Consider the following 24,359-nt stretch of genomic DNA (forward strand, 5'->3'; position numbering starts at 1 on the left):
TTAAAAGATCCTCCTAAAGAATTAATCCTTTTGAATGTTTTCAAGATGTGAAGAGTGATTTAAAAAAAAAAAAAAAAAGCTTAATTAAACAAATGAAAAGTTACTTTGAGGTTATATGGTGTCAGGTGGAAAAGTATTAGAGTTCTTTGTTGGAATAGATATTTGAGAAATGACTATCCATATACAGTATTGAAAATATCTTTTCTAGTCAGTACAAGTAATTATCTACTGTAATTTACTATAATTATACAATTATAGTATACATGTGCTTTTCATAAAATGTCAGGTTTTCACACGGACCAGCATTTTCTCCTGTTCAGCAACAACCATTGTGTGGTGATGTGTTTCGAAGAACAAATTTTGTTAAAGTGTAGCACTGGAGTTTTAATTTTGAATCATGTAAAGATGGTTGCTCATTACATTTATGCTGTTATCTTAAGGTATTGAAACTATGTTTTATCCCAGGACTGGATTAATGTTTTGCTAGTTTAGATATACAACTGCACATTAGGACTCAATGGACTCAAGAGACATTGTGGTGCCTCTTTTTATGTCTTGCAATAATCATTACTTTTTAGATGAATAATAATATGATGCCTGTTTATGAAGGATTCATCTGGTGTTATTGTATAAGCACAATCATTTCTCCTGAAATGGGAAAACTACAGAGACCAACAATTTTAAGCCGTTTCATTTGGACGGTGAAAGACAGAAAATCTTCTGTGAAGTTTGGAAATAATAACAGAAGATTTTGTGTTCACCAAAGTTGAAGTTGCCCATACTGTCTTGGGGAACATGGTTTCTGTGTGGAGTGCAAGAAGGATTAGAAAAATTGTTACATGGTACACATGCACTGCTAATAGTTTTAGCTTTTTAGTGTCTACGCTGTGTAGAACTGTTTTTATTCAATGTTTTAACCATGTGACCAATTTAATGTTTAAAGCTGTTCTATTCAGAGATAGACTGGTGATGTTTCACCAAACTGGTAATTTGCTCCAGGAGGGCTCAAAGAAAAAAGGGCTGAGCCCACAAGCATTGCATTTATATCAAATTCTACTATTTTACTGTACACAAATGACCAATAAATCCTTTATACAACATTTAAGTTTTGGTTTTCTTACAATTTTCTTTCATGATTTTTTCAGCTTTATTCTTCTGTCATGTGCTGTATCTCTTTTACATTTGTTGTACATTTGGTATGTTGGAGCAGTTTTCAGTTTTCTGCCTTAAAAAAAATGCATTTGTTCATGCATTTATTTTTAGTAGTCGTTAACTTCAAAAGTATAGTCAACCTAACTTCAGTTTGTCTAACATCTTTCTTTTTCCTAGGAAGAAAGTCATGAATTTGGAACAAGAGGGTCAAATAATGACTGAATTAAAAATGTTTCGTCTTGTAGTACATATGACTTTTGTGAGAATTTGCAGACATTTGAATATGTAGTGCGTGTGTATGTGTTTAACAATGGTCCAGGAGCATCTTCTCCCTGCAGGCAGATAAAAAAACATTGTTACAATCGCTACTGTCGAAACCGGAAATAAACTGAATGTTCTAAAAATACAGGTACATCTTGAATATTGAGATGGAGAATACAAAAGAAGTCTCTACATTCTCAGAAAGTTCACAATCACTCTAATTTTAGTCTAAGGTAGTTGGAACTTGATATTAGAGTGTTTCAAGGGTGCAATTTCTGTCTCAGATGACAACTAGCTTGTCTAAGCTCATTGTGTCTGTCCAACCATCAATGCCTGGGAAGCAACTTGGAGAAGCACAACATGGGGAACTTGTCATCGACACCATGAGCTCATCTCAGGTGTTCCCCATACCAATGAAACAATATCAAATGTTACATAAGGCTCACCTGTGGGAGACTCCCTGTCCCTCAATGAGTGCTGATACAGGTTGGCGAACTCCGTAAGCTCTTGTGGCCTTTGAGAGGAATAACGGTCACAGCCTGGAGGCAGTAGGTGGTTTTGGGACGCAGTCCCTGGATCACAAGCTCCTTTGAACAACTATCGGTTTCAAGGACTTCCTGTTTGAAAAAAAATGGTAATGGTGACTCCAGGGTGTAAATAGAGGTAGCCTATATTGTATTTGAGGATTAGAATGCCCTAGCTACGCCACTGGCTAGCGTACTTCTAAACTTTGCCAAAATTCACTTGCAGCAAACATTCAAATTTCCTGGAAAATAGAGAAAAATCATGCTGACTCATGCTGCACTACACAGATTTTCGTCAAATCAGATGCACTCTAGAGTGAGAATGTCCCTCCTCCTAGTACCACCTACAACCAACCAGCAAGTAACAAATTATGGTTCGTAACTGTCAAAAAAAGGCACAAGCCCTTCCATTTGTCTCTTCGAAACTCTGTACTCTTACATAATATACATAATAAATATACACTATGAAACGTCTAGGTTACGTATGTAACCTCAGTTCCCCGATGGAGAGAACGAGATGTTGTGTCAAAGAAACGACATTAGGGGTCTCTCTTGAGTGCCAAATATGCCTCTGAACTATGAAAAAAGGCCAATGAGAAGTTGACAGACACTATTTGCATACCCCGCCCCCAGACATACGGGTATTTAAGCGGGCAAATACGGTGAATTCATTAAGGATTTTTCTGAGGAGCCGGAAATGGTCCAGCCACAACAGTGGCTCGGCTCAGCGACGTGGCAGGGAGGACACAACATCTCGTTCCCTCCATCGGGGAACTGAGGTTACATACGTAACCTAGACATTCCCCGTCTGTTGCTCACTTTGATGTTGTGTCGAAGAAGCGACACTAGGGGTCCCAATTCAATCGTGCCATGCACTGAGCCGTGTACGTGAACTGCTGATACAGAAGCGGGCAGGTACTCTTACGTGCAAACACGACCAGCTGTATGAGGCTGCACATACCCTTACCCAATGCCCCATAAAGTCATCAGATTCCTTCTGGTTACCCTGACGAGGGGAACAATGTGATGCTTGCCAACCTGGGAATGGGCCAAGACTGGCTGGGCCTCCTTTCTCTCTATGTTTCTCGCATAGAGCAATCACAGCCACGGCCCTTACATGCATCAAGGGAAGGGGGTCTTACCCAGTTTCCTATTCTCTCAGGGGGAAAAGACCCTGCGGAGACCACACCTCCCGAAAGGGGAGGTAAGTGTGGTAAATACGTCACATGGGCTCTTTAGGCGACATGTGGAAAGTGGCGCGGTGGTAGATCCAGCCTCAAGGAGGGGGGAGTTGCTACAACACGGTGACCGGAGGGCAGCCGGTGACTGCCTAAGGAAAACGCGGGTCCACATTTGTAAGGGAAAATAATTTACCACGGAAAATACACGTAGGAGTCTTTGACCTGTGGAGCACCTATTACAGTACAGGGTATATTAAGTACCCGCTGTGGATTGGGTCGGCAAGTTCCTCCGCTGAACTGCAGACCCACAAGGGCTAGGGAGGAATCATCCAGGGATCTGAGAGAAACAGGCGCACGGTTTTACCTCAGCTGAGGGAAAGGCCGCTAGGTGCAAGCGATTCACCCAGCCAGTTCGTCAGCATGTTACTGAGTTCTACAGGCTCGGACCTGAGAGAACACGGGACTATACTGACTCAACCCGGAGATTGTAAAATCTCGGAAAGGTATTAGGTGTTGCCCAACCCGCTGCTCTACAAATGTCTGCCAGGGAGGTGCCCCTGGCCAGTGCCCACGAGGACGCAACACTTCTGGTTGAGTGCGCTCGAACCCGCAAGGGGGGGGGGCACGGCCTGGGTGTGATAAGCCAGTGAAATGGCATTGACAACCCAGTGGGCGAGCTTCTCCCCCGAAGCAGACAAAGAGCTGCTCAGAACGTCTGGAGCTCCGCGTGTGGTCCAAATAGGTATGCAAAGCACGTACCGGACACAGCAACGAAAGGGCTGGGTCTGCCTCCTCCCGGGGCAGCGCTTGCAGGCTCACTACCTGGTCTCTGAAGGGCGTGGTAGGAACCTTGGGCACGTAGCCCGGCTACGGTTTTAGGATCACATATGTGTCTGCTGGACCGATCTCTAGGCAAGTGACGCTGAAAGAGAACGCTTGCAGGTCCCCGACCCTCTTGATGGAGGCGAGCGTGATCAGCCGTTTTGAGAGGGCCCTGAGTCCAGCTGAATCTAGTGGCTCGAAGGGAGGTCTCTGGAGGCCCATGAGGACCACTGAGAGATCCCAGGAGGGGAACAGGCTTGGCCGGGAGGGTTTTAACCTCTGGGTGCATTTTAGGAAGCTGATAATGAAGTCGTGCTTACCCAGAGACTTGCCGTCTACTGCATCGTGGTGAACCGCGATGGCGGCGACATACACCTTAAGGGTGGAAGGCAGCCTCCCCTCCAACCTCTCCTGAAGAAATAAAAGCACTGACCTAACTGCACACCTCTGTGGGTCTTCAGCCCGAGAACACCACCAATTCGCGAACAGGCACAACTTTAGGGCGTAAAGGGAAAGGCAGGCAGGTGGAAAGGGCTCTGGCTTGGTTAATCATGTCTATGACAGCAGGTGGTAGACCGCCTAGATTGTCCATGTCCCATCCAAGGGCCAGACGTGGAGGTTCCAGAGGTCTGGGAGCGGATGCCAGAGCGTGCCCCGTCCCTGAGAAAGAAGGTCATTCCTCAGGGGAATTCGCCAGGGAGGGGCTGTCGCGAGAAGCGTAAGGTCCGAGAACAAAGTCTGAGTGGGCCAGTATGGAGCCACTAGGGTGACTTGCTCCTCATCCTCCCTGACCTTGCACAGCACCTGTGCAAGAAGGCTCACTGGGGGAAATGCGTACTTGTGCAGCCCCATGGGCCAGCTGTGTAACAGTGTGTCTGCCCCGAGGGGAGCCTCTGCGCGGGCATACCAGAGGGGAGTTGGAGGTTTGGGAGGTTTCTCGGGAGGCAAACAGGTCTACCTGGGCCTTGCCGAACCGTTCCCAAATCAGCTAGACCGACTGGGGGTGAAGCCTCCACTCTCCACTGGGCAAGCGTTGTCATGACAGCGCATCCACTATCACATTGAGGTTGCCGGGGATGTGAGTGGCACGCAGTGACCTGAGTCGCTGCTGGCTCCAAAGGAGGAGACGACGGGCGAGTCGTGACATGTGGCGGGAGCGTACGCCGCCTTGGCGATTTATGTACGCTACCACCGCGGTGCTGTCTAACCTGACTGGGACATGTTTGTCCCGAACTAGTGGGAGAAATTTCCTCAGGGCAAAGAAAACAGTCAACAACTCTAGGCAGTTGATGTGCCAGTGCAGTGGGGCCCACACGGCACCCCAATCCGAACTGGAGGTGTCGGTCGTGACCAAGACGCATCGGGACACCTGCTGCAAGGGCACTCCTGCCCGTAAAAAGCAGAGGTCTGTCCAGGGTTTGAATGTCTGGCGGCAGGCGGTGGTGATCATCACACGGTGCGTGCTGTGGCGCCATGCTCGTCTCGAGTCTGAAGCCAGTGCTGAAGTGGTCTCATATGCAACAACCCCAGTGGCACGACCGCCACGGAGGATGCCATATACCCCAGGAGCCTTTGGAAAACTTTTAAAGGGACCATTGCGCCTGGCTTGAAGGAAGTGAGGCATTTCAGCACTGACTGCGCACGCTCATTGGTGAGACGTGCTGTCATTGAGACTGAGTCTAACTCCATGCCGAGAAAAGAGATGCTCTGAACCGGGGTGAGCTTGCTCTTTTCCTGGTTGACCTGTAGCCCCAAACGGCTGAGGTGCCTGTGCACCTGGTCTCATAGTAACTCTCGCGAGGGGGCCAGGATGAGCCAGTCATCGAGGTAGTGGGGCAAGGGCAAGGGAGGACTTTGTACTGATATGCCTGGCCGTCAAACACGAACCGTAGAAAGGGTCGATGTCACGGCAGAATCGAGATGTGAAAGTACGCGTCCTTCAGGTCTACCCCTGCAAACCATTCTAGATGTCGGACGCAAGTCAGGATATGTTTTTGCGTGAGCATTTTGAACGGGAGTTTGAGCAGAGCTGGTTGAAAATTAGCTGTAGAGACACTTCTTAATTTCAGTTGGAGGGACAGGCTCTATCGTGTCTTTGAGTGAAAGAATAGCGATTTCCGTGCGCAGGGAATTGGCATGTTTGCCGTATACTGCGGAAAAACGGACGCCCGCGAAGAGAGGTGGGGGCCTGGAAAACTGAACGTTTGGTTACGTATGTAACCTCCGTTCCCCGAGGGAGGGAACGACACGTTGTGTTGGAGAAGCGACACTAGGGGTCTCTCTTGAGCGCCGATATTCACCTCTGATCTTATTGAAAAGGGCCAATGGGAGTTGGCAGTCAGTATTTGCATACCCGCCCCGGACATACGGGTATTTAAGCGGGGCAAATACGGGAGTTCATTCAGGATTTTTCTGAGGAGCCGGAAATGGTCCGGCCACAACAGTGGCTCGGTTCAGCGACATGGTGGAGGAAAGACACAATGTGTCGTTCCCTCCCTCGGGGAACGGAGGTTACATACGTAACCAAACGTTCCCCTTCTGTTGCTCTCTCCACGTTGTGTCGGAGAAGCGACACTAGGGGACCCATTCCAATCTTGCCATGCGCTGAACCTTGTACGTGGACCGCCGATACAGAGGCGGGCAGGGATTTCATCCAGTGCCACGCATCATCTGTACCTGGCTGCACGTACCCTTCCCCAATGCCCCATAAGAACATTGGAGTACTTCTAGTTACCCTGGGAGGGGAACAATGCGATGTTTGCCAACATGGGAACGGGCCAGCCTGGCTGGGCCTCTTTTCTCTCTATGTTTCTCGCATAGAGCAATCACGGCCGGGGCCCTTACACGCATATAGGGAAGGGGTCTTACCCAGACCCTCGCGGAGACCACACCTGCCCTTTTTCTTGGGGAGGAAAAGTGGTAGACACGTCACACGGCCGTCTTAGGGCTCGTGTGGAAAGTAAGGTCGCGGTGGTAGATCCAGCCTCAAAAGGGGAGTTGCTACAGCACGGCGACCGAGGCAGCTGTAACTGCCTAAGGGAGACACGGGGGTCCGCTCGTAAGGGGACAGAACCGTGGAATTACACACAGGGGGAGTCCGAACAGGAGGCCTTCTTATTTTACCTGTGGAGCCCCTATACCAGTACGGGGTAGCCACCAGGGTACCCGCAGTGGCTTGGGTCGGCGAGTTCCTCCGCTGAACCGTGGACCCGGAGGGCTGGGGAGGAATCGACCAGGGTCCCGACTCGGAGTGGGGCGCCCTGGGAAGAAGGCGCACTACTTTACCTTGACGTCAGGAAAGGGCGCTGAGGCAAGCGATCCACCCGGCCGGTCGGTCTACGTGTTACCGAGTTCTCACGGGCTCGGACCTGAGAAAACACGAGGCGTAACCGACTCAACGCGGAGGTTGTAAAACCTCGCGAAGGTGTTGGGTGTTGCCCAACCCGCGGCTCTACAGATGTCTGCTAGGGAGGTGCCCTTGGCCAGTGCCCACGAGGACGCAACACCCCTTGTTGAGTGAGCTCGGACCCGCAAGGGTAGGGGCACGGCCTGGGTGTGATAAGCCAGTGTGTGGTAGGAACCTTGGGCACATAGCCCGGTCGCGGTCTTAGGATCACAGACGTATCTGCCGGACCGAACTCCAGGCAAGTGTCGCTGACAGAGAACGCCTGCAGGTCCCCGACCCTCTTAATGGAGGCGAGCGCGATCAGCAGGGCCGTCTTAAGAGAGAGGGCCCTGAGTCCAACTGATTCAAGCGGCTCGAAGGGAGGTCTCTGGAGTCCTGCCAAGACTACCGAGAAATCCCAGGAGGGAACTAGGCCTGGCCGGGAGGGATTCAACCTCCGAGCCTCTCAGGAACCTGAGGATCAGGTCGGTGCTTACCCAAAGACTTGCCGTCTACAGGATCGTGGTGGGGCGATAGCGGCAACATACACCTTGAGGGTGGGCGGGGACAGCCTCCTGTCCAGCCTCTCCTGTAGGAACAGAAGCACTGACCCTAATCGCAGCATCTCTGTGGGTCTTCGACTCGGGAAGAACACCAATCTGCGAACAAGCGCCACTTTAGGGCGTAAAGGTGCCTGGTAGAGGGGGCTCTGGCTTGGTTGATGGTATTCACAACTGTCCAGGGACCAGACGTGGAGGTTCCAGAGGTCTGGGCGCGGGTGCCAGAGCGTGCCCCATCCCTGAGAGAGGAGGTGCTTTCTCAGGGGAATTCGCCAGGGAGGAGCCTGAGTTCCGAGAACCAAGTCCGAGTGGGCCAGTAGGGGGCCACCAACGTGACTTGCTCCTCGTCCTCCCTGACCTTGCACAGCACCGGTGCAAGAAGGCTCACTGGGGAAATGCGTGCTTGCGCGGCCCGAGGGCCAGCTGTGTGCCAGCGCATCTGTCGAGGGAGCCTCTGTTAGGGCGTACCAGAGCGGGCAGTGGGAGGTTTCCTGGGCGCGAACAGGTCTACCTGGGCCTTGCCAAACCGTTCCCAAATCAGCTGGACCGACTGGGGGTGAAGCCTCCACTCCCGCCAGGCAGGCGTTGTCGTGATAGCGTGTCCGCTCACGACGTTGAGCTTGCCGGGGATGTGAGTGGCACGCAGCGACTTGAGTCACTGCTGGCTCCATAGGAGGAGACGGCGGGCGAGTTGTGACATGTGGCGAGGCGTCGCCGCCTTGGCGATTTATGTACGCCACCACCGTGGTGCTGTCCGATCTCACGAGGACATGTTTGTCCCGAACTAATGGGAGGAACTTCCTGAGAGCAAGAAGGACGGTCAGCAACTCCAGGCAATTGATGTGCCAACGCAGCGGGGCCCCTTTCCAACGGCCCGCTGCTGCGTGCCCGCTGCACACGGCACCCTACCCAGACCGGGAGGCGTCGGTTGTGACCAGGACGCGTCGGGAAACCTGCTGCAGGGGCACTCCTGCCCGTAAAAAGCAGAGGTCTGTCCAGGGTCGGAGTGTTTTGAGGCAGGCGGGGGTGATCCTTACCCGATGCGTGCCGCGGTGCCATGCTTGTCTCGGGACTCGAGTCTGAGCCAGTGCTGGAGTGGTCTCATATGCATCAACCCCAGCGAGCGACCGCCATGGAGGGCGCCATATGCCCCAGGAGCCTCTGGAAAAGTTTTAGAGGGACCACTGTGCCTGGCTTGAAGGAAGCGAGGCAGTCCAGCACCGACTGAGCACGCTTCGCTCGTGAGGCGTGCTGTCATTGAGACTGAGTCTAACTCCAACCCGAGAAAGAGATGCTCTGAACCGAGTGAGCTTGCTCTTTTCCCAGTTGACCTGAAGCCCCAAGCGGCTGAGGTGCGGAGCACCTGGTCTCTGTGTGTGCATAGTAACTCTCGAGAGTGTGCTAGGATGAGCCAGTCGTCGAGGTAGTTGAAAATGTGGATGCCGGCTACTCGTGGCGGGGCAAGGGCCTCTGTGACTTTCGTGAAGGCGAGGGACAGAGACAGGCGAAGGGGAGGACTTTGTACTGAAACGCCTGGCCGTCGAGCGCGAACCGTAGGAAGGGTCGGTGTCGTGGCAGAATTGAGGCGTGGAAGTACGCGTCCTTCAGGTCCACCGCTGCGAACCAATCTAGATGCTGAGCGCCAGCCAGAATATTTCTCTGCGTAAGCATTTTGAGCGGGAGTTTTAACAAGGACTGATTGAAAACTTCGCAAGTCCAGGATTGGTCAGTAAGCCGCTGCCTTTCTTGGGTACAATGAAGTAAGGGCTGTAGAAACCCTTCCTCATTTCGGTTGGAGGGACGGGCTCTACCGCCCTTGGCTAAGAGGGTCGCGATTTCCGTGCGCAGGGAACTGGCGTGCTCGCCGTGTACTGCGGAAGCGGGCGCCCCTGAAGGGGCGGGAGCGGGCAAACTGAATTGCGTAACCGAGTCGAATGGTCGGTGCAGCCAGCGTGATGCGTTGGGAAGCGAAAGCCACGCTTCCCAGCTCTGCGCTAGGGGCACCAAAGGGACGAGTATTTTGGACGTACCGGCGGGCGGAACAGGTAATGCAGCGTTAGGCGGCTTCGTTGCGGCCTGAGGTTGAGGTGCTGAGAATAGACTCAAAGCACTTACCTTGCTCCAGCGCCCGGCAGGGCGGGTTCTTGACTGAGGAGGAGGTCTGATGTTGGCGTCCTCTGGACTCGTCTGAACCGGCCGGCCGAGGGACAGTCGTGGGCAGGCGGAAGGCGGGATCGCCGCGTCCGGTGTACCGGGACTGTTGTGATCTGAAAGCACATTGCCGTGAAAGCGGCATTTGCGAGCCAGGTGACCCAGAGGCAAAGGAAATAGCTCTTTTATTGAGAATGTGGGTACCACAGCCCCGTCAGGGGTGTGGCAAATGAAAAAACAAAGGATTCTCCTCCGGCCCTCCACCGGGGACGGAGCGGTCTTACCACCTCCGGAGCTAACGTCTTGGCTCTGGGTCGGCTGTCTCAGGAGCGGCTTGGGAGCCGTCCGGGTCCTGGAGGGGGTTCGTGAGACAGGGGTGTGCGCCGCCTGCGGAGTGCTTCGGCAGCTGGGGCTGAGAGCTGGGCCCGGGTTGAGGCGGAGCAGGAGCTGGTTTCCTTGCAGGGGGCGCCCTCGGCGGGCAGGCGGGGCAGGGCCCGTGGCGGCAGGTCTGCGGCGGGGCATGATGTGCGAAATGGCCTCCGTCTGCTTCTTCACCGCGGAGAACTGTTGGGCGAAGTCCTCGACGGTGTCACCGAAAAGGCCAATCTGGGAGACAGGTGCGTCCAGGAAGCGGTTTTTGTCAGCCTCACGCATCTCGACCAGGTTTCAGCCAAAGATGGCATTCCTGGACCACTAGGGTGGCCATCGTCTGTCCGAGTGCCTGCGCTGTGGCCTTCGTCGCTCTCAGGGCGAGGTCGGTCGCTGAGCGCAGTTCCTGCAGCACATCAGGATCAGGTCCACCCCCGTGCATGTTGCTGAGAGCTTTGGCCTGGTGGACTTGCAGGAGGGCCATCGCATGCAGGGCGGAGGCAGTGCGTCCAGCCGTAGTGTAGGCCTTCGCGTTAAGTGAGGATGTTGTCCTACAGGGCTTGGATGGGAGTACGGGGCGACCCCGCCAGGAGGTAGGGCTACCGGGGCATAGATGGTGCGCAACTGCCCTATCAACCTGAGGAATCGCGTCGTACCCGTGGCGCTCTCCGCCGTCGAGGGTGGAGAGTGTGGAGCAGGTGGCACCTAGACGAGCGGAGAGCGGGGCTCTCCACGTAGGCGTCAGCTCATCATGCACCTCCGGGAAGAAAGGGACCGGGGGATGCGAGGCCGCTGAGCGGCGCTGCCCCCAGGAACCAATCATCCAACCGAGAAGGCTGTGGGGAGGATGGAGGGTTCCAGTCCAACCCCACGCTCAAGGCGGCCCGGGCAAGCATGTCGGACATCTGAGCGTCGGCCTCAGCCTGGGCCTCAGCTGGCCCGAAGGCGGCAGTCCAGGGGAGTCCTCGGCATCAGACACCGCACTCTCCGATGCAGTGGCGAGCTCATCTGCTTCGGACTCGGGAGGATAGACAGCCGGGCCGTGAGGCGAGCCGCTATCGCCCTGGCGTGGGCGGAGACCAGCGAGCGTGTCGGGAATGGGAGGTTCGCGGGGGCTACCCGGCGAAACTGCACCGCTGCCGCCCCAAATCGCCCCCAGCGCCAACCGCACCGTCCTTAATCCCGTGGGAAGAAGGAGCAATCGCGAGGTGCAGCTGGGGTGGCTTGCTTTCTGTTGAAGCGAGCCGCGACACTAACGTGGTCATGGTCATGTTCTCACAGTGAGAACATAAACCATCCACAAACGCCGCCTCGGTGTGATCGCGGCCTAAACACACGAGACAGCGCCTGTGGCCTTCTGAAGCAGAGAGCACTCTACCGCATCCAGGAACGACACAGGGGCGGAAAGGCATCTTGATAAACACGCGTCCTTAAAAGGACGTTCAACGCCGCTGTGTTTGCTCTTTTAGAGAAAATTACTCTTTTAGTAAAAACTCTTTTAATACACAGTGTGTGTGTGTATGCGTGTCTGTGCTGTCGAAGCGCTCAGGGGCAACAATGCACGCCGTGCACTGAGAAGGAGAAAGCCGCTGTTGGCGCCGTCAAGATCCAACAGCATGCAGATCGTCAGAGGAAAACAGGAACGTTTAAGTGGCGTGTAACTTCGCAGCAAACTGCAGACAGACCATCGGCTCGAAGAAATTTTCTGAATGAACTCCGTATTTGCCCCGCTTAAATACCCGTATGTCCGGGGCGGGTATGCAAATACTGACTGCCAACTCCCATTGGCCCTTTTCAATAAGATCAGAGGTGAATATCGGCGCTCAAGAGAGACCCCTAGTGTCGCTTCTCCGACACAACGTGGAGAGAGCGACAGAAGGGGAACTGTCCGTTCAAGCCAGCATGATGGAGGTACCGCGTTCAGGAAGCTGGGACTGTTGAGATCTGGAAGCAAAGTGCCGTGAGAACGGAATTTGCGGGCCAGGTGACCCAGAGACAAAGGAAATAGCTCTGTTTTTGAGAATGTGGGTACATGAAATAACATAAGATTCTCCTCCCGGCCCTCCACCGGGGGACGGAGCGGTCTTACCACCTCCAGAGCTAACGTCTTGGACTCTGGGTCAGATGTCTCAGGAGCGCATCTCGACCAAGTTCAACCATAGATGACTTTCCTGGACCATGAGCGTGGCCATCGCCTGCTTGAGTGACTGCGCTGTGACCTTCGTAGCTCTAAGGGTGAGGTCGGTCGCTGAGCGCAGTTCCTGCAGCACATCGGAATCAGGGCCACCCCCGTGCATGTTTCTGAGCACCTTGGCCTGGTGGACTTGCAGGAGGGCCATGGCGTGCAGGGCGGAAGCGGCCTGTCCAGCGGTGCTGTAGGCCTTCGCGGTAAGCAAGGATGTTGTCCTACAGGGCCTGGAGGGGAGCACAGGGCGACCCCACCAGGTGGTAGGGTTTCCGGGGCATAGGTGGAGCGCATCCGCCCTATCCACCTGGGGAATCGCCGTGTACCTGTGGGCCGCTCCTCCGTTGAGTGTAGCGAGAGCGGATGAGCGAGTGGCGCTGTGACGAGTGGAGAGGGTTGCTCTTTCTGTTGAAAGCAAGCCGCAACCGCAACGTTGCCATGGTCATGCCCTCGCAGTGAGAGCATGAACCATCCACAAACACAACCTCGGTGTGATCGCTGCCCAGACACACGAGACAACGCCTGTGGCCGTCTGACGCAGAGAGCACTCTACCGCATCCAGGAACAACACAGGGGCGGAAAGGCATCTTTACAAAGACGCGTCCTGAAAAGGACGTTCAACGCCGCTGTGTTTTGCTCTTTTAGAGAAAATTACTCTTTTAAAGAAAATCACTCTTTTAAATAACTCTTTCGAGTTGTCTGAGCTGTCAAAATGCCCAGGGGCAACAATGCACAGCCGTACAAGAAGGAGAAAGCCACTGTTATGCGCCGTCAATCCAACAGCATGCAGAGCATCAGAGGAAAAGGCAGGAACTGGTGTGTGTGACACGCAGCAGACTGCATGCACTACCATCGGCTCCGAAGAAAATATCTGAATGAACTCACCGTATTTGCCCGCTTAAATACCCGTATGTCCGGGGGCGGGGTATGCAAATACTGTCTGACAACTTCTAATTGGCCTTTTTTCATAGTTCAGAGGCATATTCGGCACTCAAGAGAGACCCCTACTGACGGGGAACACTACTGTCCTAATAAAATGCCCGATGAAGTTTTTGCTGTTGTAGCTCATCTGCCTCATGGATCGGCGTGTTGTTCATTCTGCTTACTACAATTGTACAGAGTGGTTATCTGAGTTACCGTAGCCTTGCTGTCAGCTCAAACCACTCTGGCCATTCTCCGTTGACCTCTCTCATCAACAAGTCTTTTCCGTCTGCAGAGCTGCAGTTCACTGTATATTTATTTGTTTTTGGCACCATTCTGAATAAACTCTAGAGAATGTTGTGTGTGAAAATCCTGATAGATCAGCAGTTACAGAAATACTCAAACCAGCCCGTCTGGCACCAACAATCATGCCATGGTCGAAATCATTGAGATCAAATTTTTCCCCATTCTGATGGTTGATGTGAACATTAACTGAAGCTTCTGACCCTATACGCAGGATTTTATACAGTGTGCTGCTGCCACATGATTGGCTGATTAGATAAATACATGAATAAGTAGGTGGTCATGTGTTCCTAAGTGCTTAGTGGGTGTATGATAAAAATATAAGACCATAACAGTGTTATTATAGTTAACGAAAAAATAAATAAAATGTGTTCATTAAAATAAAAACAAAAACTGAAATTATTGGAAAAAAAAGAAATAAAATTATTTTTCATAACTCCAAATAAAAATTATCTCGAATTCATTTTAGTTCAAGTTTTGATATACTAGGGAGAACATGGTCAAAGTGGGACACTACTGGAAACTGATATTTTCTTGACACTTTGAATTATGATCCAAACGCCACATAACCTTACATTAAGAAAGCTTAGGATGTCTTCTGCCTTTGTCAAAAGCAAAAGTTAAGACATTTTCAAAACTGAGATGTAGAACCTTTGAAGACCCCATTTTAAACAAATCCCTAACATTTTTTAAAGCAGTACTGGTAAAGTGGGACAGAGGAAAAAAAATATCTAGGAAATATCTACAAAGTCAACAGAGTCCAAAACCTTGAAGCTCCAAAAAGCACATAAAGGCAGGATAGAAGTAATCTTGACTTGACTTGACTTGACCATTACATAAACACAATACCTGACACTGATATAATGGGAACATAAGACTTAAATTCATTGACCAATGAACAAACATAACTCTAAACAAGATAACAAGACAATGAGCATAAACCAATGACATGACAGAACCAATAACAAGACTATGAACCAATGGGAAACAGACACAATGAACATGAGGTAAAGAGGATGATCACATGACATGGAAACAGGGAATCACATGACATGGAACTACTTTTCAAAATAAAAGACATAAAAACAAAACATGAAGACACATCTAGATGTGACAATTGGATTTTGGCAGCTTGGTCGTTTTTTTTTTTTTTTTTTTACCTCTTCTACATCATTGTGCATTAGGTATATCCGGAATATCAGTTTCTGCAGTTTTGTCACTTGTATCCTATTGCCCCTCTGTCCTCGCAGTGGAGTTCTTGGAGGTCTGATCTGGACCGAAATGACTTGTCCTGTCACTCTCGGCTTTATCCGGGGTGGGCTGAAACTGGCTGTGATTTAAAGGAAATTATTAGTCTCCAAGATCCACAGAAATCTACAGTATAATTTATTGTTCTCTCTGTTATGGCTTTCACAAATTCCTTTGCGTAATCATTCCTCCTCTCTGACTGGCACCTCTGTAGCAAATTCAACCGTAACACGGAAATATGTGTATGAAGGATAATTTTCGATGTCTGCTTTTCTGAATTTTTTATTAAAATATTTCTGAAGTAAAATTAGAATTAAAATGATTGAGTAGTTACTCACTCTCCCACAGAGGGTGAAATCTGGGGCTAATGACCCATGATGAGGGGCCTTTAGGGGAGAGGGAACAGACCCTGGCGTAGTACCATTCTCTGGGATCTGATGTCACCTGACTAAGGTCACACTGGAGCATTTTGGTGCCTTGACAGTGTTCAGAGTTTGTCCAATCTTTGTCTCCATATCTGAAAAATAAGGAGAAGCAACCAATGTGAACATATCTGCACAGTTTCATGGGTACAATGATATGACAGATACTTCTAGAAACTAGAATCAGGTGCTGATATAGCGATATTACCAAGTTATTTTAATCTTGGTTACTAACTTAATTAAGACTGGGGTTGCAGAATTGCAATTGTTTATAAAAATGACATGAACTCAAAAAAATGTAAGCTTACACTTTATACTGCACAAAATATTTCAGGCTGTTAGCAGCCATATATGGGTGTTTCCAGTGCAAGACATTTCTGAAGTCCAGAGAATGAAATTTCACCTCAAGGGGTGCCATATCATCCTGTTGAGTGTGGCTACCTTAAAAACAAATGAACTTTGTATAAAATATGCACATGGATGGTTCATTATGTAAATGCAGGCTGCAAATGATAATTTTTTTTTAGATGATTTGCACATAGTTGATTGGATATTTTTCATCTGCTTAAAATAAATTCCAAAAAAAAAGAAAGATTAAAAAAGCTTGATTTGAACCTAAATAACTGTTCATAAAAAATTTAAAATTTCTCCATAATTGAAATACAAGAGAAAAATGAGTGAACTTACAATCTGCCCAACAGAGAACGGTGATCAAACAAAAAAGCACAAGCGGTCCACATAGGCCAGACATGTTTGCAGATGAAAGACATGGGTTGGCTCATCCCCCAGACATTTAAACCTTGCTAACTTCTCTTTTTCTCACCACACGTCACATTTTAAACTCTTATTGAATATTCTGACTTATTTCTGAATATTTTGTAATAGACTTTAATATTCTGTGTTAATGAGGGGTAACCCTGCTTCTCTGCTGTACGCATTTTATACATATTATTACATTATTGTACTGTGATGCCTAAATACTTAAACACAAATATGTTTTTAAGTATGGAGAGTAAATTAATGTAGATTGTAATGCATATGTAATATTAGATAATAGATCATGAGCAAAGATCTGAATCTGACATATGAACAATGATGGCCTAAACCCTGAAAAATAGACCCATAAACTAGAAAATATTTCAACTGTCTCAGAAAATATTTTATTTTTAAACTTTATTTATTTTAATTTCTTTTTCTGTCCTCTGCTTGTGGAATTCACACTGGAATTCACACACAAGTAATATTTCAGGAATACGGTACATAATCAGTAACCACAGAATGTACTGTACAGTATATATTTGCTTGTAACAAAAAGATTGGCTATATATTATATTTAAGGGAAAAGTTTGTTCTTTAAAATATACCTTTGAACACTACTGCTGTCACACAAGCTCATATTGCTGTTCTGAGAAAGACAGAAATGCATGTACTATAAAAGGTAACAAGCTGTGATGCAAAGGAATAGTCATTTGTGACCTGCATGAAGCTGGGACAATGCTGTGACCACATTTCCTCTTTTATGTGAACTTTGAAATGTATCTACCTGCTTGTGCCACTCAGCTCAGGCTATGACATTTCGTTTCTTCCTCAGCCTTTGTTTTTCAAATGTTCACTTCACTTTTACTGTTAAAAGGGCATGTCTGATCTAATGCAAAATGTCACAGTTACCAGTTAAATTCCACTTTTACAAACTTTTTAAGTAGGAGTACAATCCAAGTTTTTGCAACAGAGAGCTGTTTTTATTTAAATAAGAGTGAATCTGTCTTAAATAATTAAATTAAATAACACTTAAATAATTATTTTTTTTTAATTAAATAAGAGTAAATCTGTCTTACATCTTTAATGGCAGCAATTCGAATTTAAGAATGACAAATAAATGATTAGTATGCAATTCCATACTTGACACCATGATTTCTGCTTTATAGGGAAAGAGATCAGTGAAGGTTCAAATTATTTTAAATATGGGTCAACTGCATAGAGTATTTTATTTACCATTTAAATAGAGTTTTAAGACTATTTCCCAAATAGTTTAAAAGTTTAATGACTGGTTGTAGTTTGGTTTGACGTGTATTGGCCCCAAAATTATTTATATGCAAAACTATATATGAATGTTAGATAATTATTTTTATGTCTATTAGATAATAATACAAACCATGTGGCATTCATTTCAAAGCAAGATACTGTAGCACAAGCCCACTTTTCAACATAACGTTTTAAAAGTTAAAAGTCAAAAAGAGATTTGTTAGCATTTTAAATGATAAAACAATAGTAATACTGTTCAAAATGAAGACAATATTTATTTGTTGCTGTTGTCAACTTATTGGAACATGCTCAAAGTTCATGTTATGAGCTATTGTTCTGCTAGGACACAGTTAAACTTGAAATAAACTGAGTTCACATTTCTGCTAAAATGACCTTGAAACCAGTTGGTTAAAAGTAATTGCAAAAATGGTTCAGAAAGTAGTTCTGAGAAAAAGTTTAGTATCATCTGCATGGCGATGCCACTTGGATTGATAGTATATCTAATTAAGTGAACTGTATGCATTCTTAAGTGTGACTAAAAGAGATTTCACACAAAAATGAAAATGTTGTCATCATTTACTCACCCCCATTCTGGGGCCGCTTTAATTCACTGTTAATAGTATTATGGCATGCCCTGACCAGTAGAAGACAAATAAAAATATATAACTTGATAATGCTTGCTGCATGATATGAAACGAAGACTGGGGCAACATCACCTCTAAAAACCCAGGTGTCAGGAGTTTTCAGCTCTTGTGAGTGCCCAACATGTGCTCATTCATTTGCAGTCTTAAGGCTTCCAGATGGGCAGGGACAAGACTACTTTTGTTGATCGATCAAACTACCTTTGACTCAGTTACCATGGTTTAATTATCATTCCCTACAGCTGTTCAGACTACCATGCCCCACTCTGTTGTTCCACATTCTTTTCAATCTGATTTACTCCCTCTCCTGTGAGGTCTGAGTACTAGCAGTGAACAATTAGGCTTCCCCTTGACATCATTTCCCAGGAAGAACAAAGGCTGTGTCCCCCTCACCACTTAGTGAAAGAAGTCTCTACAGAAAGTTGTTTTCCTGGAAAAATTATCTGTGCTCTGCCCATGAGTCACACTGCAGGGCTGCAGAAATTATGAATCATAGCCAAGAAAACCCCCTTAAAACAAAGAAATCTGAAGAAATCTTCATGCGATAGTTATGGGAAGAGCTGAAGATAGTCACCTTTCTGTTTGATTGGTGTTTTTTGGAATCAAAGCTTGTGTTATTTTGTGTGGGTTGTACATTTACATTTACTCCGTTACATTTACTTGAGTAACATTTTGGGGAAAATTTTACTTTTAATGTAGGTTTAAATGTGGGTACTTTTTGCTCTCACTCAAGTAAATTGAAGTAAAGTGAAGTGATTTTTTTAAAAAACTTTTACTTCTTTATAATGTGTGGCGTTACTGTCGTTACATTACTGGGTTTAATTTGAATTAATGTGTAATTTATTGAGAGACTATTGAATGGGACTTTTACGAGAGCGGATGTTCACACAGCTGCGCGCGAGACGCTCCCACTTGAGTGATGAGTCTGTAACTCAACAAGTCATCAGTGCAGCAGCATCAAACGCTTCAAATTGAAGCACATTCTTCACTCCACACTGTGAAAAAAAAAAAAAAAATAATAGTTTTGTCATGCAATGCCTTTTTTTAACACCAAGACAAGCTGATATTTCAAGATTAAAGTCACAGCTCCAACTTCTGGCAGCATGTCGAGGTAAATTTTGGCTAACGCGGGCTTTTCTGTGTAATGAGATGGTCATCTTCAGGGTGTTTCTGTAACTGAGCTCTTAAGACATCAGTTTTTAAAAGTGTATTTTTTTTAATCAGTGCAGCAATATATCAGTGTGCTTTGTCCCGCATGTCATAAGCAGTATTTATGTATTTACTCCGCACCCTCGCGGGGGTACTGGAAACTATCGCAGCTACTTCAGGCAGATTAACTTTATAAATCCATGTAAACATCCAAGTTAAATGAAATTACTGCCATTCGCGTGAACGACAACTAGAGCGCGAACAGAGGTGTGATCTGCACAAGGCAATCGTCGCGAAGAGAGTGGCTGTGTACACAATCGTTCACTCATTCACTATTTCCTATATAGCGAATGGCAGTTAGTGCCAGAGGGGTTACCAGGATATCAGGTTTGGGGTGGGGGGCAACATAAACAATTGAAAAAATCGGCGCAAAATTAAGCTATACTACACACAATCTGTTTTAGTGCATATCTTTTTCTAAGCCAGGAACCCAGAGATAGGCACAGGGCCCCTATTAGACTATAGGGCTTAAACTGGATTTTTGTTGTGTCAGACCTCACTCATCTGCTAGCGATGGAAAAATATGCACAAAACAATCTGCTTTTAAATTGTAATTTATCATCAGATGCAGAGGCGTTTCCAGCATTGAAGGACATCCGGGGCTTAGCCCAGATAATTTTATTTTCACACTAGCAACCACTTCTCTGTAGTCCAAAGTATGGATGCACAGAAATTAAAATTCTGGGCCGAAACCGAAAATCCAGGATGCACTTGGCTGAAAACCGAAACCGAAATTTACTTTTTTTTTTTTTTTTTTTTTACCTATTTAAGAAAGGAAAAAAAAAAGATTTTTTTTTTGTGTATAATTGTATTAATATTATAGCCTACTTTTTCATTAATTTCATGAATTTAATGAATCTGAATTGAAAAACTACAAACCAATAAAATAAATCACACTTTTATTGAAACACCAATATTGGACAAAAAATATATTAAAACATTATTAAATATTATTCTTCATTCAGTTCTGTAAAAATCTAATTTTACAGATTTTATTAACAATTATCCAAATAATGTAAAGTTTTAGAAAACTATTATATATGCAAAACAACAGTCAAGTAATGAACTTAGCTAGCACCTTTCAAAAAGTTTAAATATGCAACAGTAATTTTAATTAAAACAAAAAGGCAGAACACAGAATGGCAGAGGGCCTCTACACTGATCTATATATAACTATAATATATAATTATATATATAGATCAGTGCTCTATTCTGTTTATGTAAACGTGTGTACACTTAAAGTGAAAATTATTGTGCAAAACAACAGTGCAAAACAGCAGTAATTGAACTAAATCCAACCTCAACTGTAAACGACAGATGTATCCTCAAGTGAAGAACAAGTGTAATGTAATTGCTTTACACATCAAATTGGACCGCTTTCTATTTAAGTACAAGTGACAGGTTTCTCTTCAAGAACAAAAGTTGCTAAACTTTCTGACAGTCTCTCCTGTCAGAAAGCTCATCAAGAACATGAGATGCTGCACTGAACAGTCTCTCACTCTCTGTGCTGATGCTTGGGCAGATACCTGTGTGTAATCCGCGAAAGCAACGGAAAGTGGGCTTTGTTTATGCGACCGTAGTCAAGGTTATTGTCGCTTCTGGCGTAGTTCCGCCTAGATACTTCTCAAGTTGTGTTGTAGCTGCGCTAGTTGTGACACTTTCCTGTAGAATCTCTTGCTGTACTCTGTATATATATATCTTGAAAGTTCTGCTGAACAAACACTGCAGATCGCAAATGTGATGTCCTTATCAGAAACTTTGAAGAATTTCCACACCGCTGACATGATCGGCCTTTGTTTGGTAGCGCTGTGATAAGGGCTAGATCGATCCAGAGTGAAATCAGAGCACTGAGGGGCGGGGCGAGGAGGTATATATTTCGGCTCATATTTTCGGCGGCCGAAATTTCGGTGCACCCCTAGTCCAAAGCTGGTGAGAGGGTATTCTTTGAGTTTTGCTCTGGCTGGGCCTGTTTCTACAGTTCCTAAATCTTCCACTCTAGTACAATCCTCAACATCCTCTCTCCTCCCTGAATCATCTGTGATGCAAAAGAACAGATACAGCACATAACTTATTGCAAATCAGCTTCAAACAACTAATTCATCAAGTGCTACATATGTTAAATTGTGGACCAATACCATTGAAGAAAATGTATTGGGAAGAGCAGATCAGTGGGATTGCCCTAATATCTATCATGATTCTTGAATTTTCATGTACATTAACATAAAGTCGTCACAAAAGAGTTATATTATAGTGAGTAAAGTGAGGTAAAAAAAATATTGAATATAAATAATTTATATTTTTTGACATAAATAGTCAAAATGATGTATAAGATCCTAAGTTAAAGCAATACATGAATGACTTTAGTCTAAGTTCATTGACACACTATTCATCGAACTGTATATAATTCTCATCATCTCTATGAGAATAATTCATCTGTCAAAATCCTTTCATTAGGATCATTGAGATAAACAATGTTTCACTTTTAACTTTCTCTAAAGTAAAGTGACTTATTAATTGTTACCAGTTTCCATGCCTGATTCTGGCACAGCTGCTGCTGCTGCTCCTCAGTCTGTAGCTCATCTTTGCTACACTCTACAAAACCATTTAATCAAATCAAAGTGTATATTTCCTACAAAATAATATCACAAAACAAGTCACACATACATTTTATGTTAATGCTTATTGGTTATCCTTAGCGAAAACAACACCTGATAAACAAGAAAAGTACGCTCCGAACGGGGCTCGAACCACGGTCTCCGGCGTTAACTCGGAGCTACCAAGCTGCGTCAATCTAAACAAGGAGGTTAGAGGCTACAACTCTTGAGGTTTAGCTTACTGTGGGTGAAAGCCAGCTAGATGATGATCTTAAGACTTTAGGGACAAAAACAAATGTGAATTCTTACCCACTGACTTCTTTCGGAAAAATCCCTAAAGCCTCATTTGCTTAATTTTTGCTCTCTTTCCTTCTAATTGCCGTTAACTTGCCACTAAGTAACGTTAGTTGATGTCAACGACTGTGCAAGCTCCTCCTCTACCTGCTGCATATTCAACAGAGAGGAAGAAGCGGAGTCGCCCATAGTCTACCGACAGCAAAGGAACTTATTCTATAGGCTAGATTATGCCTATGTCTATTTTTACAGGCTGTATGCAGTATGTGCAAAGCCAAAGCACAATGAAATAAGGCAACTTATGATTTCGGGGGTTTACATAGGCTTTTGTCCGGTTTCATATTTGTCAGTCAACTATTCAAAATACATTCGGGGCTACACTCAAAACAACAGATGGACAAATTATTTCTCAAATTCTCAGGGGAGGCAGAGCTTATCCTAGGGGAGGCACTGCCTCCCCCTAGACACGCCCATGGTTAGTGCACTATTTCTCAGTAGTAAGTGAACGATATTGGTGAATTCGGATGAGTGTCGGAGCTCTGGGGCTGAAGCAGAAGCGTCACTTATGAAATTTTAAAATACTTGGGCCTTATTTGTTATTCTTATTAAATCATATATTAATACCTGGTTTGTCAAAAAGTAATTTACTACATTCAGCATGAAATGAAACATTACAGGAGTGAAGGAACCAATAAACTCCCAGCTCATACGGGGAAGCATCATCGAGTGTGCTTGAAATGCACACATGAAATTAGAGTGCATTGTGCGTAAGAATGAGTGAACAAAATTAGGGAACGAGTGGCTCACTCAGAATTCAGACACTCCTACAAAATAGCGAAAACTCTAAATAGTGCACTATATATAGTGGATAGACACAGTGAGTGTTCCACGACCGGATTTGGTGCCCTACTTAGGCTGCGTTTTCTGCATTTAGAGAACGGCGGTACTGTTGTACAGAATTAATTATCTAAATACTTACGGCACTGAAAACTGTAACTACACTGAAATAAGAATTCACACAGGACTTTAAAATCTATGAAATAGCAAAAGAAGTCATTATATTTCAGCATTATATATAATGTCCTTGTGGGAAATTTTCACTGTAATAATTACTAGAAATGTTTCCAAACCTCTCTTCTTATTGACAAATTCATCCAGATCTGACAAGAGCCCTTAAAGGGATAGTTCACCCAAAAATGACAATTCTCATTATTTACTCACCCTCATGCAACCCCAGATGTGTATGACTTTCTTTCTTCTGCTGAACTTTTAGAAGAATTTCTCAGCTCTGTAGGTCCATACAGTGCAAGTGAATCGGTGGCAACCAGAGTATGTGAGCGGAGCGAAGCGAGGAGTGAAGCGGCATGATTTTGCCTGGAGCAAAGTTTTCTCTTGCCCCAAGAGCGCTCCACTAATGCTCCATCACAGGCAAAACACCTGTTAGCGGACCTTAATGCAATAATTCACCACGTGTTAAGCAGTGTTAAACACTATTGGAATGAAGGAAAGGAATTTCTGATATAACCAGAAAGAATGTGTTAAAAAAAAAAGACTAATTTAAAATCTAGCAGCACTTGGTAATGTTTGATCTCCAGCATGAAGGTTACATTCGCTTTCTGTTTTCACGCTCCTATTATTGAGGATGCTTGCAGTAAAGCTTGACTACTGCTTGTTTCAACTGCCTTTTATTGAAAATTAATGACAGGATGGCGAAGGAGAACACGAGTGGGGAAGTGATTGCCACGATCAAAGGTTTGTTGTGAAATCCTAAAAGAAGTGTTCAGAAAACATGATGATAATCTGTTCATATGTGGAAAGAAAATCTAAACGTCATAAATACGTACATTTATATATCTCCCCTATTAAATATTTTGAATAATCATATCATCATTCTAATCTAATGCATCACAATCTTAACTGTAGTCTATTATGTCCCGCATTATATAGAAATGAACTTTTAACGACGCAAAACACCAACTGAACTAATCAACATGTTAATATTACATAGTTTGTCTTAAATCGATTGACATCTAAATGTATTTTAGTGCCGTAGGCTAATTTATGCATTATACATTTGCAGATGAAGAAGCTCAGCAAATGCGAATAGAGGAAGAT

The 24,359-nt window shown here is 45.9% G+C and overlaps 1 protein-coding gene across 1 annotated transcript; it reads right to left on the minus strand.

The window, feature by feature from the left end:
• Window positions 1-58: 58 nt before the first annotated feature.
• il22ra2 (interleukin 22 receptor, alpha 2) lies at window positions 59-16,236 on the minus strand. The gene is made up of 6 exons (XM_052151564.1): window positions 16,172-16,236; window positions 15,793-15,925; window positions 15,401-15,579; window positions 14,975-15,144; window positions 1,860-2,030; window positions 59-1,484 (listed from the first exon to the last, which is right to left on the minus strand). Exons 1-5 carry the CDS (start codon window positions 16,233-16,235, stop codon window positions 1,881-1,883), a joined length of 696 nt encoding a protein of 231 aa, XP_052007524.1. The 5' UTR covers window position 16,236; the 3' UTR covers window positions 59-1,484; window positions 1,860-1,880.
• Between the last annotated feature and the right edge of the window lie 8,123 nt (window positions 16,237-24,359).

Source organism: Xyrauchen texanus, chromosome 20, assembly GCF_025860055.1.
Source record: "Xyrauchen texanus isolate HMW12.3.18 chromosome 20, RBS_HiC_50CHRs, whole genome shotgun sequence".
Classification (NCBI taxonomy): domain Eukaryota; kingdom Metazoa; phylum Chordata; class Actinopteri; order Cypriniformes; family Catostomidae; genus Xyrauchen; species Xyrauchen texanus.

Bases quoted from the DNA above. Each gene is read 5' to 3' on its own strand.
- il22ra2 (XM_052151564.1), bottom strand. From the start codon at position 16,235: ATGTCTGGCCTATGTGGACCGCTTGTGCTTTTTTGTTTGATCACCGTT. The intron at 15,580-15,792 runs GTAAGCTTACAT...CTTATTTTTCAG, and splicing joins TATTTTGTGCAGTATAAAGT to ATATGGAGACAAAGATTGGA. The intron at 15,145-15,400 runs GTGAGTAACTAC...TTTAAATCACAG, and splicing joins ATTTCACCCTCTGTGGGAGA to CCAGTTTCAGCCCACCCCGG.